Here is a 20616-nt window from a genome sequence, read left to right on the forward strand (position 1 = left end):
AAGGGTATGTTTAAAGCCGCCTTGAAGTGCAGCATCCTCACTGTTTCTTGGGAGCCTTTGACCCAAGAATGCTCAAAGAGGAGCAAAAACATTCAGGATAATATTGAAAACTTGCCAAGTTTACTTCCCACTCCCTTTAAACCACTGTTGGATATTTATTGTACACTTGTGTGATATGTAAACCAAAGAAACAAAAGAGAAATAACATCCGATAAATCATCTAGTCCAGCACCACCAAAGTTCAGAGAGTGACAGATTATCGGTTTTGCTATATTTCTGAAAGAAAAACCTGCCTGACTGGAGTCCGTTAAGTAAAACATTCCAAAGACATGATCTCTCCTCAAGTGAGGTCTCAAATCCAAACACAGCAGTCCACGTGAGGTGTGATCACTGGTTCAGCAAGGTGAGTATAGAGGAGGCAAGTAAAATGGCAAGACTAGGACATTGAAAAGCAAGTGATTAGCATGGAAGTAATTGAAGTTGAAGAAGTAAGATTTGACAGTGGTCAATTGGGAGAATAATGACAAATCCACGGGAAAGGCAGCACTTCATCCTCAAAAGGAAACAAGTGGGGTGAGGGCAGGAGAGTTGAAATGTCAAATAATAGCAAAAGACGTTGGAAGGGAAATTTGCTTTTTCGCCTTTGATAACTACAAATGTATTGATTTTATATTATTGGTATTAATTGATTGGATTGGTCAGTTTTCTATCGATGATACAAAGATGATTGAGAAATAAACTATAACCTTTGCATTCACTACTGACTTATCACCTGGTTGACATTAGATCAACTGCAGAGGTTTTAGAATTTTACACCTGGTATTGCAAGTTCTGACTGAGGCCTTCGGGATTCCATCTCAATTGGAAAACATTTTTCCAGTGTCTTCTGGAATCTGTTCCTCAAGTCTCTTTTAAATCCTTTCCCCACACCTTAAACCGATGCTCTCTAGTTTTAGACTCCCCTACCTTGGGGAAAAGACTGTGACCATTCACCTTGGCCGTGTCTGTCATGATTTTATGAACCTCTATAATGTCACCCCTCGGCCTCCTGTGCACCAGCGAAAAAAGATCCAGCTTCTCCCTATAACTCAACCTTCCAGACCTGGAAACATCCTCAAAGTCTGCTCTGTACCCTTTCCAATTTAAAGCAGGGTAACTGGAATTGTACATAGTACTCCATATGTGGAATTACCAGTGTCTAGCCCTGAGAAAAGGAAGCTAGTGTTTATATCAATGTAGAATCTCCTCAATATTCATTATCCACTTTGGTATGTCTTGTCCAGCATTTTCTTTTGAAAGATTGGTGCTATGGCGAATATTCCTCAATTATTGTGCACTGCTCTAGTTTGTGGGCAATCGTGACCAAAGTACCAAGGAATTGGACTCATAGCCTATTTGGTATCTTTAAAAATATCCACTTTTTTTTCTTTAAAAAACGACCCAGGAGTAAGTAACTCAGCGGGTCAGGCTGATGGATAAATTGCATTTTGGGCCAGGGCCCTTCTGACTGATTTTAGAGGGAAGAAAGCTGGAAGAGAGGAGCTAGGTGAACACTGAAGATAGGTGAACGCAGGCTATGGATTCCACCTTGACATCTATTTTACCATTCATTTTCTCCTTGTACGGCCGACTGGACTATCTCCCAATTCCGATGAAGAGGTACAGACCCAAAACATTCTTTCCAGCTGGGTCTTTGCAGCATTTTTTGTTGTTTTTATTCCGCATTTTCAGCATATACAGATCCTTTAACTTTCACCTTTCAATTGGTCTACTTAACTCTTTTATTACGTGCCACCACCTCGCCTTAGTTCTCCCTTCGTCTCATTCGACCTGGTTGCAAGGAGGGAGCGGCGGCGTGTAATTTAGACCTTTGTTTACGCGTCGAGGGTTTTTACATCGAGCGTCTGAAATCCTTCCAGCGACACGTGGGGGGAAATAGTCCACATGTGCGTTGCAGAATCCGAGACAGAAAACTGGTTGCGTGCTTCTTGAAGCTTAGCATTAAACCCATAATGAGTGGCTGTGCAGCGAACAGCTCAGTGAAATCCAGCCTGTTTACCTGTAAGGAGAGTTTGGGACACTTAAGTCATCCACCAGCCAGCACCCCAGAGTTTTAGGCACCGATTTTTTTTCTCTTGGAAGGAAAATAATGCAATGCAATGCAAGACTGAGGAAGGCAGCCCGTTTTTCTAACATTTCACATAAAAGAACAAAGCTTTGACATTTGTGCCGACAAAACGTCAAAAAGTAGAGCGTTGCTAAATACCTGTAAACTCGACCCAATGTAAATTCAGTTCATGGAAATAACTATAACAAATATTCGAGCTTGACCTTATAATTGGATTTTGCTTAAAACAAATTAGGACATATAAATTATTGCTCTGAACTTCCAAGTTTAGTTTTATTAATTATACTTTAGAAATATGCTTTAGAAACCTTACGGCAGCGCTCTTTACGATTATTAGTTAATATTCTGAATACCCGCATCAATACATTAACCCGTTTATTGAATGAGGTTGAGTTGGGTGGTATGGAGTGGGTAGTGTTGTCTGTTTGACAATGAGGGTGTTTTTTTAAAACTGCATTAGAATAAGTTAGACCACTATGGTATGATCCACTATTCAGTCAAACTACTTGTACGTGACGCTGTCCCTATAACGGGAACAGCTTCGGAAAGCCGATTAAAGGGACAAGCGTGTCATTGACGCCTTATCCAGCAGAAGGGACTTCTGTCTTCAGATCCGTCTCCTCGGCGCCCGCTTACACATTCATTAAGTCCAAAGGAAAGGTAAGTTGCATGTTTATTTCAAATGTTTACAAAGACTGTCTTCACCACTGGCCCAAAAACCCTCACCACAAACTATTGAGATATTTATCAATATGACAAGTAATGTTGAGAGGAACCACTTCATCTTAGATCCTCCACAACCATACCACACATGTTTTTGTTGATTCTCTCTCTCTCTATTTTGAAGGTTGTATCGAAGAACGAGAATGTTTGGTTATTGGTGGAAAGTCTCTTCTGTGTTTCCATATGTCCTTCTATTCAATTACATTTTAGTGACAAATACAGGTACTTTTTTTTCAAATCAGTTAGCATATCAAAATAATACGTAAAAAGCACCATGTTTAACATATGTTGTGTATTTGAAGTTGGCAGTGCAAATGTAAATAATTGTAACGATTGTACTCTTTTTTCAAGCATGCATGCAGGAGTGATGCAGAATGTAAATTCTGAGACAAGTGCATTTATTTTTGTTTAAACTTGACCTTTTTGGTTTTCTCTTCCTTTTGCTTTCTTGTACATAACTGGCTGTGAATGATTCATGTCTGAGCCCTGACAGTGAGCCATGGGTGATATCACAACCAAGCCTGGTGTTGTCCTGGCCCACTGTCCACATACCTGGGTGTTTGGCAGGCCATTCTGGACAGTGATCAGGAGTGGAAACTCTGGCAACATTCCCTTCCTTCGAGACTGGAACAAAATTGGAGACTAACTGTGGCATCATTGTTGCCATCCTGTCTGAGTCCAGGCAGCTCAGTACAAAAAAGGGACTGAATTTGGAGCTTGTATATTCTCCTATTCACTATTTAAACTTCCTGGAAAATATAATTTCGATCAGTCAAAACAAGAAAACCAAAATATTTGTTTATTTTAATGTGATGATGATTCAAGAGGGCAGATTATCTGACTTTAGCCATAGATAGAAACAGCATTTTGAAAATTATTTGAAATTAACAATATTTGCAGTTTAAGTGGCCAGTTGTTATCTGGAATTGTGAATAATTCAGAATTTAGAATAATTCAGACCGTTTCACAGAACTGCAATTAAAATCATTACTTACCTTGATTCTTTACGAAGGAATAATAACACCGACGATAATGTGCATCAGCTGTGGTGTGTTTGTTAGCAATCTGCCTCTGACTCAGATGTTTGTTGGCTTGGGATGTGCAAACAAACTGCAATTGGGGAAAAAACCCAGAAAATACTGGAAATATTCAAGAAGGTCGTGTTTATAAAGAGTGAAACAGAGGCAAACTTCAATCGGATTTCTGATAACCCCACGCATTAACGGAGAGAGTTTTGCACAGTTGAAGGCTATAATTTTGAGTGTGACATTGAAAGACACAGCATGAAAACAGGCCCCTTCGGCCCACCGTCCAAACTGGCCATCAATCACCCATTCATACTAGTACTATGTTATCCCACTATCTCATCCACGCTAGGGACAATTTTACAGAGGCCCAACAAACCCGCACGCCTTTGAGTACACGCCTTATGGCAGTGTATCTGTTGTTCATGACGAGCCAATACTTGAAAAATTGAAACCTATGAATAAAATTGACAGTATCACATTAATTTCTGCTTGATTTCTGTCTTGATGTAAAGCCTTAATTTGTATTTTTTTAGTAAAAGTATTAATTATGTTGTGGATTTTTTAACTTAAATGTGTGCTTAGGTTTTTTGAGTAAAGTTTACAAATTCAATAGCCCCCATTAAAATATGTTTCAACAAGCAGGCTGACTGTTTGAAATACTAAATACATTGTACAGACTTTTACAACTTATAAACCATTATAAGCTTGATATTTTGTTGTAGGTTACATCATTATTTGAATCATGTGTATCAAATAGAGGCCGGTTCTGAAGGTATGAGGTATTTGTGATGAAATGCCTCAAATCTTCAAACATAATGTCTACAGTAATAAATTAAATAACATTCTATCTTAGCAACATGAGCTTTCTATGAATGTTGACGGATATTTGCAGGGGTTCAGATTTTCTAATTTTAGAATTAAGGTTTATTGTGAAGAAAAAGAAAAATCTATTCTCATTTTCTTCACTTATCATACTTTTAAAAATCATTTTCAGGATTCATGTTCTGTTTATTTAATTATTTTTTGATCACTCTAATTCATGAGTGATAGGAGCAGAATTAGGCCTTTCGCCCATTAAGTCTACTCCCCCATTCAATCATGGCTGATCTATCTCTCCCTCCCAACTCCATTCCCCTGCCTTCTCCCCAGAATGGTATGATGGTAATAATATGCTATTGTATTGATTTTAATGAGTTCACATTATAAAATATCTAGATAAAACTAAAATGCTGACAAGTCGGGTCATCAGTAGTGCACATTTAGATTTGTCTTTTCAGATGTATTGAAAAGGACTTCAGGTGAGAGGAGACTGCATCAAAATCCAGCAAGTCTGCTTCATGGCAACATTAAGTCTCGTGAAACGGGAAGCAATGTACAGATAAAAGATATGATTCGCCGACATAAGCGAGCCCTTTTGTTTCCAAACAATATTAAACTTTGCCCAGAGGAAACTGTGTCACACGCCATCAGCAGCTACCTCATGTATTATAAGTTGAGAGGTAAGGAAGCTCCTGTTCATTATTTAACTTTCTCTATGATCTCTGGTAAATACTTTATTTTTGCAGAACAAATCATGCCTATTGTTGTGGATCGTTTGCACCCTCTGTTTTTCAAATATATTCTTCACTGAAAGGAATTAGGAATGATTTATCATGAGATCTTGCATTTTATAGCAAAATAAATCTACACAAGGTTTTGTAAAATCTGAAGTCTCTGATGATGCATATTAAACCCAGATGAACTGTTCTGTGGAATGTTGCAGCTCCTAGACCATTTCAGATGGATTCAATTAAGGCCAAAAACCTATTTCACTAATCCAGGATATCACTTATTCCTTCTGATAATAGCTAAAGATGTTTTAAGAACATAAGGAAAAAGGCCAGAGCTGGGCAATAATCCAGCTGTGGCTGAACCAATATTTTGTAAGTTTGTACCGTGACTTCCTGGTACTCGCATCTTATGTCTAGCGAATGAAGGCAAGTATCCCATATTATTTTCTCATGCCTGATCTTCCACATTAACTTTGCTTACCTAAGCTCCTTATAACCATTGATTCCATTCATGCCCAAAAATTTCCCAATCTCAGTCATGACTGTACTCATTGAATCTAATGGGCTTAAAAGTAGAGGATTCAAATCTTCTCAGTGAAGAAATTTCTTCTCACCAAGTCATGGAGTAATTGAATCACACAACACGGAAGAAGGTCAGCCGGCCAATTTCCAGTCTTTAATGCCTTGTTTGTTGAGATGCTTCAAAAAGATGATGCCTGAAATGCATCGCCATGCGCTTATCAGGATTAAATTCCATCTACCATTTCTATGTCCATCTTACCAACTCACTAATATCGTCTCGTAGCCTAGGACCACCTCCTCATTAGCAATAACACTACCAATAGTCTTCCCATTGGTAAACTTAATAATTATACCTCCTACATTCATATCCAAATTTATCGTGTATAACGAATAGTAAGGGTTCCAGCACCTGTCCTACGATACACTATTGATTACAGGGTTTAAATCACAAAGCAACTTTTGTTAATCACCTTCCTATTACAAAGCCAGTTTTAGATCCCGTTTGTCAACTTGTCTTGAATCCCAAAGGATCTTACATGATGAACTAGTCTATCATGTGGGACCCAGTTAAAGGCTTTTTTGAATTCCATGTGGACTATATCAATGACATGTAGTTGCCTCTGCAAGAAAAGTCAAATTGGTCAAGCACCATTTTAGTTCAATGCCAAGTTTAGAAACCTGTTTGAAAGGGTTTAAACAAGGACTTCAGGAAAATTGGGCATGGATTTGCAAGATGACAGTACATTTAAAATCATCAGAGAGGAAAGAAGTACGAGAGATTGGTGGTAGTTTGCAATGCAGAGGAACCTGAGAGGTTTTCTTGACTGATTTGGAGAAGAGGAGGGTTGTTAACTTCATATAATTAATATGATCAGCAGATGTGGTAGGCAGGAGAAAGGAATGAGTGGCCAGTGTACTGAGAATATGTTTGAAAGATCAGAAGGTTTTCAAATGAGAGTTTGAAAAGGGCAGGAGAGAAGCTAAGAGAGGAAACTAGAGGATGATGCAAGTTAAGGCTAAGTCAAATGGGTTACCTGAAAGAAAATCCAGTTTAATGAAAATTCTGAATGAAATTCTGATATTATCTTTTGCTTGTTGCTGGCCAGAAACAACTACAGTGCATACTTTTGGGACATAAATCCACTATCTTCTTGCTCCCATTGAAAATGGACTACAGCCCATGTAAACCATTGCAATACAATAACATAGCAATTAAGTTACTAAACTTGATCCAGAGCTCCGGGTTATAGACTGGGAGATCTGAAGCCATTCTCTTGGGGGCTATGAATTCAAGTGATGAAATCAGGAATTGGAAAACGGCTAACAGCAACCATGACCATGAAACCATGCACAATTGTTGTAAAAAAACCCCATCTGCTTGTATTAACTTTTCTTTGAAATGGCCCAACAAGGTACTCTGTTCACTGGGCATTAGGGATGGACGATAAATGCTGGCCCAGACAGTAAAACTCTTGAATGATTTTTATCTTTAAAGAAAGTCATGTTAGAACCTATTAAATAATAAAGATGGCTGCATGTATTTGTTATCACAGCCTTCTTATAAAACCCATGTCTGTTGCTTGCGTTTACTACTCTTCTAAACTCAGATGTGTTTCAAGCCATTACAGCTGTGCTTGGAAGTACATGTGTTCATATTAGTTTATTTGCTATAAGCAGCAGTTGATTTCATTGCAGATTAGGGAATGAAATACGTCCTGATCAGTAATCTGCTTTCCCCTGGACATCTGTGAACTGCCTTGTTTATTAGTGCTAATTCAACTATTACCTATGAAACAACAGTAGGATTTCACAGCTCCCTCAGTCATCCATGCAGTTATTTGCAGAACATTCACTTACTCTATTGCCAAAGAACTTATTCAAGACTTATGTAACTGCCCACAACAAGTTGCGGCTGAGTGGAAACACTGAATCTTGCTGGTTTTAGCTTGAAGTTTAACTTGTTTTTGAATATTGACGTGCTCTGCTGAGAATATAGGTGTGTTTTGCTGAGAATATAGGTGTGTTTTGCTGATATGCCAATTAACCTTTTGAACACAGTTAATGCGAGCCATGATCCTCCAAACAGCCAATGATTTCATTTGAAATCCCAATAATCTTTCATTGTTTCGCTTGTTAGTTTTCCTTCGGTCAGTTGCAGCCAGTGGAATCTTACCTTAATCATTATCTGTTTAACTGGTGGGGTATAGTTGTGAGCTCTTAAGAACTGAGATAGTTCCTTATTTCCAGACTATATTTGAGATTGGGAATGCACTTCAGTGCACTCAGTATCTGTGGAGGGAGGGAGGAAGTTCAGGATCAGAATATAGTGGGAGAGACGAGGACCAGAGGTCGCAGCCTTAGAATAGGTTAATTCCCGGAATGGCGGGACTGTCGTATGTTGAAAGGCTGGAGCAATTAGGCTTGTATACACTGGAATTTAGAAGGATGAGGGGGGATCTTATTGAAACATATAAGATAATTAGGGGATTGGCACATTAGAGGCAGGAAACATGTTCCCAATGTTGGGGGAGTCCAGAACAAGGGGCCACAGTTTAAGAATAAGGGGTAGGCCATTTAGAACGGAGATGAGGAAGAACTTTTTCAGTCAGAGAGTGGTGAAGGTATGGAATTCTCTGCTTCAGAAGGCAGTGGAGGCCAGTTCGTTGGATGCTTTCAAGAGAGAGCTGGATAGAGCTCTTAAGGATAGCGGAGTGAGGGGGTATGGGGAGAAGGCAGGAACGGGGTACTGATTGAGAGTGATCAGCCATGATCGCATTGAATGGCGGTGCTGGCTCGAAGGGCTGAATGGCCTACTCCTGCACCTATTGTCTATTGTCTATAATAAAGGATGTACCTTTAGAAAAGAGATGAGGAGAAATGTATTTAGTCAGAGGGTGGTGAATCTGTTGAATTTATTGCCAAAGACGGCTGTGGAGGCCAAGTCAATGGATGTTTTTAAGGCGGAGATTGACAGAATCTTGATTAGTATGGGTGTCAGGGGTTATAGGAAGAAGGCAGGAGAATCGGATTGAGAGGGAAAGATAGATCAGCCATGAATGAATGCTGGGGAAGAGTTGATGGGCCGGATCACCTAATCCTGCTTATGAACATCAAGCTTCAGGACTGAACAGAAGATTTTCAGAGTATTCACCTGATTGTATTTTGCCACCACAAAGCAGAGGAAACTACACTGTGCGCAGAAATTATAATTTTATTAAATCCCTTATAAATCCCTGCAGGCTGTGGACGTGAAAAGAGACAAAAGGTAGATGTTGCATCTCTTGTGGTTGAACCAGGGATGCCAAGTGAAGGGGCATGAGTGTTGGTGTGGATGGAGGAGTAAATCAATGGGAATGGTCCCCACAAAACGCTGAAAAGGAATGGGAAGATATCATAACTTCTGATCATTTCCACAATCTTGTGATTTTATTTTAGTTTTAGTTCATGCAATGTATTTTGCTTAGATCTCTTCATAATCACCGGTACTTATGAATCAAAATAGATTCAAGAGGGGAAATGTTTGCAGGCGGAAGGTCCTTTGACAAGCTGCAGCCTGCTGATCAGTATGTAATAGAGATTAGACACAAAATGCTGGAGTAACTCAGCAGGACAGGCAGCATCTCTGGTGAGAAGGAATGGGTGACATTTTGGGTCGAGACCCTTCTTCAGACTGATGTCAGGGGAGTGGGCGGGACAAAGATAGAATATAGTCGGAGACAGTAAGACTTGTGGGAGAACTGGGAAGGGGGGAGGGATAGAGAAGGAAAGTAACGACTAGTTGAAGTCAAGAAGTCAATGTTCACACCGCTGGGGCGTAAACTACCCAAGCAAAATATGAGGTGCTGTTCCTCCAATTTGCGCTAGGCTTCACTCTGACAATGGAGGAGGCCCAGGACAGAAAGGTCAGATTGGGAATGGGAGGGGGAGTTGAAGTACTGAGCAACTGAGAGATCAGTTAAGTTAAGACGGACTGAGCGGAGGTGTTCAGCGAAACGATCGCCGAGCCTGCGCTTGGTCTCGACAATGTAGAGAAGTTGACACCTGGAACAGCGGATACAGTAGACGAGGTTGGAGGAGGTGCAGGTGAAACCTCTGCCTCACCTAGAAAGACTGTTTGGGTCCTTGGATGGAGTCGAGGGGGGATGTAAAGGGACAGGTGTTGCACCTCCTGTGGTTGCAGGGGAAAGTACCTGGGGAGGGGGATGGTTTAGGTGGGAAGTGACGAGTTGACCACTGACTTGTCTAACATCAAATAGCCCTTGCTTTCCCACCCCATCCCCTCCCCCTTCCCAGTTCTCCCACCAGCCTTACTGTCTCCGTCTACATTCTATCTCTGTCCCGCCCACTCCCATGACATCAGTCTGAAGAAGGATCTCGACCTGAAACGTCAGCCATTCCTTCTCTCCTGAGATGCTGTCTGTCCCGCTGAGTTAGTCCAGCATTTTGTGTCCACCTTCGATTTAAAACAGCACCTGCAGTTCTGTCTTACACATGTAATAGAGATTGTCATCTTTAAGGTGCACATATCTCTTCACCAATGACCATGAGATAGAGATTAATCAGTCATGTCATGTTCCTTTCATAAATACATGGTACAGTAGTCTACAACGTCAGACTCTGGCATTTAGGAAAATGTCCTGTACACGGCTGAGATTGCAGTCATAATATTGATAAGGAAACAGTCTTAGCTATGGAACTGCTGAAGACATTGTTTGAAGGAAAGGATAATTCATTTTGCATATGACCAATGTGTGAACATCCATCAAATCTACATCATTACTGACTTGAATAGCTGTTCAATAGTCCACATGGAGGCCCAACATATAGCCTCGAGGATGATGGTAAAACACTGATGCATTTTTATAACTCACCACTGTGGCATGGTGGCGCAGTGGTAGAGTTGCTACCGTACAGTGCCAGAGACCTGGGTTTGAACCTGTCTACGGGTGCTGTCTGTACAGAGTTTGCACATTCTCCCCGTGATCCATGTGGGGTTTCTCCGGGAGCTCCGGTTCCCTCCCACACCAAAGACGTACAGGTTTGAAGGTTAACCAGCTTGGTAAGATTGTAAATTGTCCTGAGTGTGTATAGGATAGTGTGGAATCGCTACGCCGAAGGGTCTGTTTCCGCGCTGTATCTCTAAACTAAACTAAACCTATGAAGATCAGACACCTACTGATATTTCAAACTTACATGGTAATTAGTCTATTGGGCATCGAGAAGGCTAGTAGAATAGCTTTTTGATCAAGTAGGTTTCAAGGTAATAAAGTTGCCATTGGGTGAATATGATAGGGGTAATCCTTCAGGTCAGAAGTAACATTTTGATAACAGTCATATATGGGTGATCCCAGCAGCAGGACAATGATACGTTAGTTGGCCAAACAGGTTTAGTTGGCATATGCTTTGGGGCTCCTTTTTTAAAAATCAAAAATATTTATTCAAATATTAAAATAATATATACAATACATTAAAACCAAAACAGAACTCACCACCAGAATACTATACAAACAAATATACCAATAGAAACTATTATACAATTAGACAATAGACAATAGACAATAGGTGCAGGAGTAGGCCATTCAGCCCTTCGAGCCAGCACCGCCATTCAATGCGATCATGGCTGATCACTATCAATCAGTACCCCGTTCCTGCCTTCTCCCCATACCCCCTCACTCCGCTATCCTTAAGAGCTCTATCCAGCTCTCTCTTGAAAGCATCCAACGAACTGGCCTCCACTGCCTTCTGAGGCAGAGAATTCCACACCTTCACCACCCTCTGACTGAAAAAGTTCTTCCTCATCTCCGTTCTAAATGGCCTACCCCTTATTCTCAAACTGTGGCCCCTTGTTCTGGACTCCCCCAACATTGGGAACATGTTATCTGCCTCTAATGTGTCCAATCCCCTAATTATCTTATATGTTTCAATAAGATCCCCCCTCATCCTTCTAAATTCCAGTGTATACAAGCCCAATCGCTCCAGCCTTTCAACATACGACAGTCCCGCCATTCCGGGAATTAATCTAGTGAACCTACGCTGCACGCCCTCCATAGCAAGAATATCCTTCCTCAAATTTGGAGACCAAAACTGCACACAGTACTCCAGGTGCGGTCTCACCAGGGCCCGGTACAACTGTAGAAGGACCTCTTTGCTCCTATACTCAACTCCTCTTGTTACGAAGGCCAACATTCCATTGGCTTTCTTCACTGCCTGCTGAACCTGCATGCTTCCTTTCATTGACTGATGCACTAGGACACCCAGATCTCGTTGAACTCCCCCTCCTCCTAACTTGACACCATTCAGATAATAATCTGCCTTTCTATTCTTACTTCCAAAGTGAATAACCTCACACTTATCTACATTAAACTGCATCTGCCATGTATCCGCCCACTCACACAACCTGTCCAGGTCACCCTGCAGCCTTATTGCATCTTCCTCACAATTCACACTACCCCCCAACTTAGTATCATCTGCAAATTTGCTAATGGTACTTTTAATCCCTTCGTCTAAGTCATTAATGTATATCGTAAATAGCTGGGGTCCCAGCACCGAACCTTGCGGTACCCCACTGGTCACTGCCTGCCATTCCGAAAGGGACCCATTTATCCCCACTCTTTGCTTTCTGTCTGTTAACCAATTTTCTATCCATGTCAGTACCCTACCCCCAATACCATGTGCCCTAATTTTGCCCACTAATCTCCTATGTGGGACCTTGTCGAAGGCTTTCTGAAAGTCGAGGTACACCACATCCACTGACTCTCCCTTGTCAATTTTCCTAGTTACATCCTCAAAAAATTCCAGTAGATTTGTCAAGCATGATTTCCCCTTCGTAAATCCATGCTGACTCGGAACGATCCCGTTACTGCTATCCAAATGCTCAGCAATTTCGTCTTTTATAATTGACTCCAGCATTTTCCCCACCACTGATGTCAGACTAACTGGTCTATAATTACCCGTTTTCTCTCTCCCTCCTTTCTTAAAAAGTGGGATAACATTTGCTATTCTCCAATCCACAGGAACTGATCCTGAATCTATAGAACATTGAAAAATGATCTCCAATGCTTCCACTATTTCTAGAGCCACCTCCTTAAGTACTCTGGGATGCAGACCATCAGGCCCTGGGGATTTATCAGCCTTCAGTCCCATCAGTCTACCCAAAACCATTTCCTGCCTAATGTGGATTTCCTTCAGTTCCTCCATCACCCTAGGTTCTCCAGCCCCTAGAACATTTGGGAGATTGTGTGTATCTTCCTCAGTGAAGACAGATCCAAAGTAACGGTTTAACTCGTCTGCCATTTCTTTGTTCCCCATAATAAATTCCCCTGCTTCTGTCTTCAAGGGACCCACATTTGCCTTGACTATTTTTTTCCTCTTCACGTACCTAAAAAAACTTTTGCTATCCTCCTTTATATTATTGGCTAGTTTACCCTCGTACCTCATCTTTTCTCCTCGTATTGCCTTTTTAGTTAACTTTTGTTGCTCTTTAAAAGAGTCCCAATCCTCTGTCTTCCCACTCTTCTTTGCTATGTTATACTTCCTCTCCTTAATTTTTATGCTGTCCCTGACTTCCCTTGTCAGCCACAGGTGTCTCTTACTCCCCTTAGAGTCTTTCCACCTCTTTGGAATAAATTGATCCTGCAACCTCTGCATTATTCCCAGGAATACCTGCCATTGCTGTTCTACCGTCTTCCCTGCTAGGGCCTCCTTCCAATCAATTTTGGCCAGCTCCCGCCTCATGCCTCTGTAATCCCCTTTGCTATACTGCAATACCGACACTTCCGATTTTCCCTTCTGCCTTTCCATTTGCAGAGTAAAACTTATCATGTTGTGATCACTGCCTCCTAATGGCTCTTTTACCTCTAGTCCCCTTACCAGATCAGGATCATTACACAACACTAAATCCAGAATTGCCTTCTCCCTGGTAGGCTCCAGTACAAGCTGTTCTAAGAATCCATCTCGAAGGCACTCTACAAACTCTCTTTCCTGGGGTCCATTTCCAACCTGATTTTCCCAGTCTACCTGCATGTTGAAATCTCCCATAACCACCGTAGCATTACATTTTTGACACGCCAATTTTATCTCCTGATTTAACTTGCACCCTAAGTCGAGGCTACTGTTTGGGGGCCTATAGATAACTCCCATTAGGGTCTTTTTACCCTTACAATTTCTCATTTCTATCCATACTGATTCAACATCTCCTGATTCTATGTCACCCCTTGCAAGGGAATGAATATCATTCCTTACCATCAGAGCAACCCCACCCCCTCTGCCCACCTGTATTACAATCCCCATCCAGGATACATCCAATTCCCCGCGGTGCCCAGCGGTCCCGGAAATCCTCCAGGGTGCCCGTGGACAGCGCGTATTGCTTTGGTGCTCCTTTGTGTTTGTTGCGTGAGCATTCTGTTTTTATATGACTTTGTAATAACATTGTGGATTTATCATTATTTATCAAATCCTTTCGAATGGTGAGAGCCTTCCACAAGTGTTTGCCATCTAGTGAATTATTAACAATAATTGTAGTTCAATTACTAATGTGAAATTGAGTTTGCTCTTCAGGTGGCAACTTGACATATAGAGATAAATTACAATGATTCATAGAAAAGTTAGTAAAAATAACATCTCCTAATGTGACTATATTTCTCAGTTTGCCAAGAAGCAATATGGGAAGCATTCAAAACCTTCTGGGACAGGTTACCTGAGCAGCATGAACATCAGACTTGGATAGATGCTTGCAATCAAGGACTCCTAAATATTTTTGACATTGGAATGAGTTTCAGCAAATCAGAAGAACACCAACACTTGATGATGGAGGTAATTTTTGGATTGTATTAATGGTGTAATTAAATCGTGTTTAATTGGGGTGTGTATTTGTCATTAAACTCTGTTTTGCTCTCATTTATAATTCCTACTTCAATTTTCCCTTTTATTTTATCCATATGTTCTTACTTATGGTGATATGTTAAACTATGGTTCTGTTGGCAGCAGTCGGCAACTCGTCCACTTGGTCATTCTTTATGTATGAGCGAGGCCAGTGATCGTGGAGTCGATGCAGCTCCTATTTGACATTCACATTAGTATACTTCCAGTAGGGGACAGTGGAAGACAATCAACGGTGAATAGCTTGGCGAGCCTTTCTCTTCCCTTGCTGATAGATGCTGATGTAAAATTTGAAATGGCCTTGCCAGTACCCAGCAGGATTAAAGAACTCAAAGCAGACAAGAATCCAATTATTTTTTTGTCTGAGCTTTAAAATGCAATGCTGTGATTATCTAGTGAGCGCTTTAAAGCTGTAAACTGCATTTTAAGTGTGAAAGGATATGTTTATAGGCAGCCGGGTGTTCTATTTATACATAAATATAATTTACATTTCTGAAAGACTGAGATTCATGTGAATGTTGAACTCATTCGCTGATGGAGTCTCGTTGGCAAAATGGCTGCTTTTGTCTGCTCTTGGAATGTCTGCCTTCTTCATGGAGGTGTACAAAGGACATGTAGAAAACTGCAAAAAAATACAATTTGTGACTGACATAAAGAGAATTATTATTGATTCCTGCTCGCCTAAAAAGGACTTGACATAACTTGTATTTGTTTAACTTTATTACATTCTCTCTCTGCACCTGCTTTGATTTGAGATTAAAAACCAGCTTTTCTGGAATATAGCTGGACGGCTTGGTAAATAAATTCTGCCTAAATCAGCAGAGAAGGGTAAATGAAGGCTAATAAGCAGCTTCTCCTGTCCTGTGTTTAATCTGTATTAGACATCAACAAAAGGAGCTATTTTGCTGCTAATACTCCTAAGTAGGTTTTGTGTGACAGATGTTTTTATGATTCTGCTAAAAAGATGGGTTACACCATCATTGTGGTATGCTTTATAGAGTTTGGATGTCAAGAGCATTCTATTTCTAAAGGGGCATGCAGTGAATTTGGCAACATAGTGAAGTATATACCTTGTATGGAGCCATTGAGCTGCTCATTCATAGTAACCTTGTGACTCATAAAAATAGTTTTTTTTTGGCCCTAACTAACCCCCTGAATTTAATGTTTCTTCCACAGCAATGGTCTTTCAAAAGGCGGAGGAAAGTCCAGAGTTTCATAATTGCTGATAGGGCATTTACAATGTTCTCTGTTCTTTCACTGTGCCTTGCACTTTACTTTAGCCTGAGATAGATCTGCCTCCATTTTAACACATGTCTTTAATGCCAACTGCCATCTTCAAAGGCAGTCCTTCAGGATCGAGGATGACTTACTTCCACCTTAGTTCTATGGTGACTGAGGAGGTCAATGTGGGAAGTGTGGACTCTTCCACAGATGTTGCGGAGGGGGGTAGGGGTGAACGTATAGTTTGTGAGTCAACCCCGTTCTTTCTGCCATTTACGCAGGGTTTTTAAATGCTTCTGATTCATGTTCACCCAGAGCACGACCTCTGCACTTTGAACAGTAGTGGGCCAAAGGTTCCCAGGAATTAGTGGGGATGCACCATCTTCTCAAGGAGGCTTTGAGAGTATAATTGAATCTTTTCCTCTGTCCACCTGGTAATCTCTTCCTGTCACTGATCCTGAATAGCATGCAAGCCATAATCCTACCCAACAGAGCGAAGTTAAGTAAAGACCAGAGTCAAACAAGGCACTGTCGTTGCTTGGGCCCTGTCAACTATACTCTGCTACAGCAACTGATTATTAGTCTTCAAAGTTGAGCAGCAAATTAACTTTTATAACATCTGCAATATCCTGGGAGAGTCTACAGAAACTGTCCCGAGGAATGCTTCATTAACTCCTTGACTTCTGGAGCAGATTAAGCAGAGGATCTTGCTAACCATCCAATTCTATTTACGTTGCTTTGCTACTTGCATGTGTTGTGAGCATAACTCAATATCTCACCTACTTCATTTGAGGACTATCTTCAGATTTCTATAGAAATGGTTTTGCTGACTTTTTCTTGTGCAGTGATCTCACTCACTTTAACTCTATGTTCAATGTGTTCTTGTTTTAAATCTGCATGCACAAGATAGTTTCTCTTTACCATAAGATAGACTTAAAAGGGGGAAACTTTTTTTCAATCTCTTACCTTGCCGGAGATGCGATTGTTTTCCGGATCCTATCTCTGGTCGCTCTGCGGCCTAACATCACGGAGCTGGAGGTCTCACTCGGGACTCACTCGGAACCCCATCGCGGGGACGTGGACTTACCATAAGAGAGAATTACCATCAGTGAGACTTACCATCACCTTGCCTGGGATCGACGCTCCAACTGCGGCCTGCGGACTTCAACATCGAGGAGCTCGCATTCTCGTGTAGAGACTGATGGCGGGAGCTCCAAACGACGCAGAGGGTTTCGACCAGCCCCGACCCGGGTCCAATCGCTTGGCGCAGGGGAGCTGAGATTCCCCCGATGCAGGAGCTTGATTGGCCCGATGTGGAGGGCCCAAACGCTGCCGGCTACGGGAGTAAGATCGTCCCGTCAACGGAAGGCTCACGGCCCCCGAATGCGGGAGAACAAAGAAGGGAAGATTGATCTTATTTTCGCCTTCCATCACAGTGAGGAATGCGGAGGAGTCACTGTGGTGGATGTTTATCTTAATATGTATTTTGTGTGTTCGGTTGCTTTTTATTGGTATGACAATAGACAATAGACAATAGGTGCAGGAGTAGGCCATTCAGCCCTTCGAGCCAGCACCGCCATTCAATGCGATCATGGCTGATCACTCTCAATCAGTACCCCGTTCCTGCCTTCTCCCCATACCCCCTCACTCTGCTATCCTTAAGAGCTCTATCCAGCTCTCTCTTGAAAGCATCCAACGAACTGGCCTCCACCGCCTTCTGAGGCAGAGAATTCCACACCTTCACCACTCTCTGACTGAAAAAGTTCTTCCTCATCTCCGTTCTAAATGGCCTACCCCTTATTCTTAAACTGTGGCCTCTTGTTCTGGACTCCCCCAACATTAGGAACATGTTTCCTGCCTCTAATGTGTCCAATCCCCTAATTATCTTATATGTTTCAATAAGATCCCCCCTCATCCTTCTAAATTCCAGTGTATACAAGCCCAATCGCTCCAGCCTTTCAACATACGACAGTCCCGCCATTCCGGGAATTAACCTAGGTATGACTGTATGGCAAATGAAATTCCTCGTATGTTGCAAAACATACTTGGCTAATAAAGTATAATTATGATTATGAAATGAATTCTGTTTCCACCCTGTCTTGGTAATTATACTACCTAGTAAAATTATCCCCTTTAACTCAGTCCAGCTACTCAATCATGGTTAAACTCTTCGCTTGAAACATGAAAATACTATTGCATTTCAGCAAAGCATGTGATTCAAGCATTGTGATGTGCAGATGTTCCCCTTGGTGGATCTCTGAAACTGCTTCAGGGACACTTTATAAAATCAATTTCAATGCCTTGGTCCTGGTGGTGTTCTCAATAGAGAAGGAAACCAGAGTGAAAATGGTAGCCAGCTTGGTGAATATAAAATGAGATTGATTAAATGTTCATTGTTCAGATATTTAACTCGTGTCCTGAGATTTAATATTACGGGTTAGCATTGATTTAGGTTATCTTACAATCTATCTTTAATTGGACTTTCCAGGACTTTCTTGCACTAAACGTTATTCCCTTTACCCTGTATCTGTACATTGTGGACGGCTTGATTGTAATCTTGAATAGTCTTTCTGCTGACTGGATAGCACACAACAACAAGGCTTTTCACTGTACCTCAGTACACATGACAATAAACAAAACTAAACTAATCACTGCAAAGTGATTTCACCAAGCAAGTGTATGTGGGTGGCCAGAATGGCATGTGACATCTCCTATAGCGAAATAGTGTGTTGCCAGTGCTTCAATGGTGAAGGAAGGGAGCAATATCACAGCATGTATTAAACCTGAAGTATGAAAGTACAAGAGTACTTTTTCAGTCAGAGAGTTGTGAATCTGTGGAATTCTCTGCCTCAGAAGGCAGTGGAGGCCAATTCTCTGAATGCATTCAAGAGAGAGCTAGATAGAGCTCTTAAGGATAGCGGAGTCAGGGGGTATGGGGAGAAGGCAGGAACGGGGTACTGATTGAGAATGATCAGCCATGATCACATTGAATGGCAGTGCTGGCTCGAAGGGCCGAATGGCCTCCTCCTGCACCTATTGTTTATTGTCTATTGTCTATAAGAGTATATTTAGCCGTTCAAGTAATTGTGCATTAATGGAATTGTACAATCTAGAGGCCACAGCTGGAAGCTGAACTTTAAACCCCATATCCTGCATGTCGCCACAACATTATTTACCCCAACGGTTCCGACTATTAATTTTTGTTCTTTCTGAGGAGCACAAATTATGTCCATGTGCTGCACTGCAATTATTGATTTGAATTTCCCAATTGAAAATTATGTTTAAATTAAAATTATTTTTTACTCGTTGAAAAGCAATGCCATTTATTGAATGGTTCAGTGATTTATGATTTGTATTGTTTTTCCTCTCATTCCACTGAGAATGTTATTTCCTCCCTAGAAAGCATCTCTCCAGATGGAAAATGTAAGTAGGTAAGTTGAGATCTATAGAATACATTTTCCATTGTTGGCAGTGTATTAAATTCTATTATTCAAATTAAGGATCAGTAATCACAGAAAAATTAACCATATATTCTCTGATTTTTTGTAAGTTCAACCCATGAAGACTTGTGCTTGTAAGTCACGTTTCATTCTGTTCCTTAGAACTTGCAAATATGCTTTGTAGAAATTAGGAGCTTTCCTTAGGGTAAAAAAGATATGCAGTACAAAGTGTCCTGTGTCGCTAACCTTAAATAGTGCCTGCAGAATTAGCTACCCCTGGTACTTTCCAATATTGGTCCCAATTAAGTCAAACATCAGGAAAGGAGTTCAGTGGGTCCCCAGCAATCACTGACAAATATTTACTCATGAAATCTAAAGCTTTTATTCCACCACTGATTTGCAATTGAACTTAGTGACTTCTGGTAATAAACACGCTTGGAGAAAATTCTTCACCATATTATTTTAACAAAGGAATTAACTTCACGTGGAATGAAACAGCTTGATGTATCCTGCTACATATGTGACAACTGTTATAAATATCCATTTCCTTTTTCCAGTCTAGAATCAATCACAACTACAAATGCAACATCAACAGAAAACAACTTCACGCTAGAAGGTTTGTACATTTATTAGTCAACGTCTGGTTTTAAATTGCTTTAGCAGTGATACCTGGATAATCTAAATGATCTTCATGAAAGTGATGACAGCTGAGCTACCTCTCCAGAGAAAGAGTTTGCTTTTGTAAAGGAGACATATTAAGACTTTCATTCTCTCTAGTTTGATGCGTTGGTTCTGAACCTCAAGTGGGCTTCACTTCTGTAAACTCCATTATGGTTTCCTGGTCTCTGTGGGTTTCTCTAAAGAGATGAAGATGCAATAACAACTGCCTTGTCCCTGATATTTATAAATTCACATGTCCAAATAATGTAAATAATATAACATATAATGTAAAGATAAGATTGACTAAAATGTTACCAGGGATCAGGAACGGAGGGACTGGAGTTATTCTCCTTAAAGCAAAGAAGCTTAAAAGAAGGTCTGACACAGGTTTGTGGCAGCACAGTGGCACAGCTGGTAGAGTCCCAGGTTTGATCCTGACCATAGGTGCTGTCTGTGTGGACTAAGCA

At 41.0% G+C, this 20616-nt stretch overlaps 1 protein-coding gene across 1 annotated transcript in view; it reads left to right on the forward strand.

Annotated features, from left to right (window-relative positions):
• Positions 1 to 3014: 3014 nt before the first annotated feature.
• Positions 3015 to 20616, forward strand: part of impg2a (interphotoreceptor matrix proteoglycan 2a) — a 63422-nt gene continuing 45820 nt past the window's right edge. The window contains exons 1-6 of the mRNA XM_078408594.1: positions 3015 to 3073; positions 5157 to 5378; positions 14596 to 14762; positions 19449 to 19480; positions 19600 to 19623; positions 20047 to 20105. Coding sequence (XP_078264720.1) covers positions 5267 to 5378; positions 14596 to 14762; positions 19449 to 19480; positions 19600 to 19623; positions 20047 to 20105 — 394 coding nt within the window. The 5' untranslated portion in view covers positions 3015 to 3073; positions 5157 to 5266. The remainder of the gene's footprint in view (positions 3074 to 5156; positions 5379 to 14595; positions 14763 to 19448; positions 19481 to 19599; positions 19624 to 20046; positions 20106 to 20616) is intronic.

This window comes from Rhinoraja longicauda, chromosome 12 (assembly GCF_053455715.1).
Source record: "Rhinoraja longicauda isolate Sanriku21f chromosome 12, sRhiLon1.1, whole genome shotgun sequence".
NCBI classification, from domain to species: domain Eukaryota; kingdom Metazoa; phylum Chordata; class Chondrichthyes; order Rajiformes; family Arhynchobatidae; genus Rhinoraja; species Rhinoraja longicauda.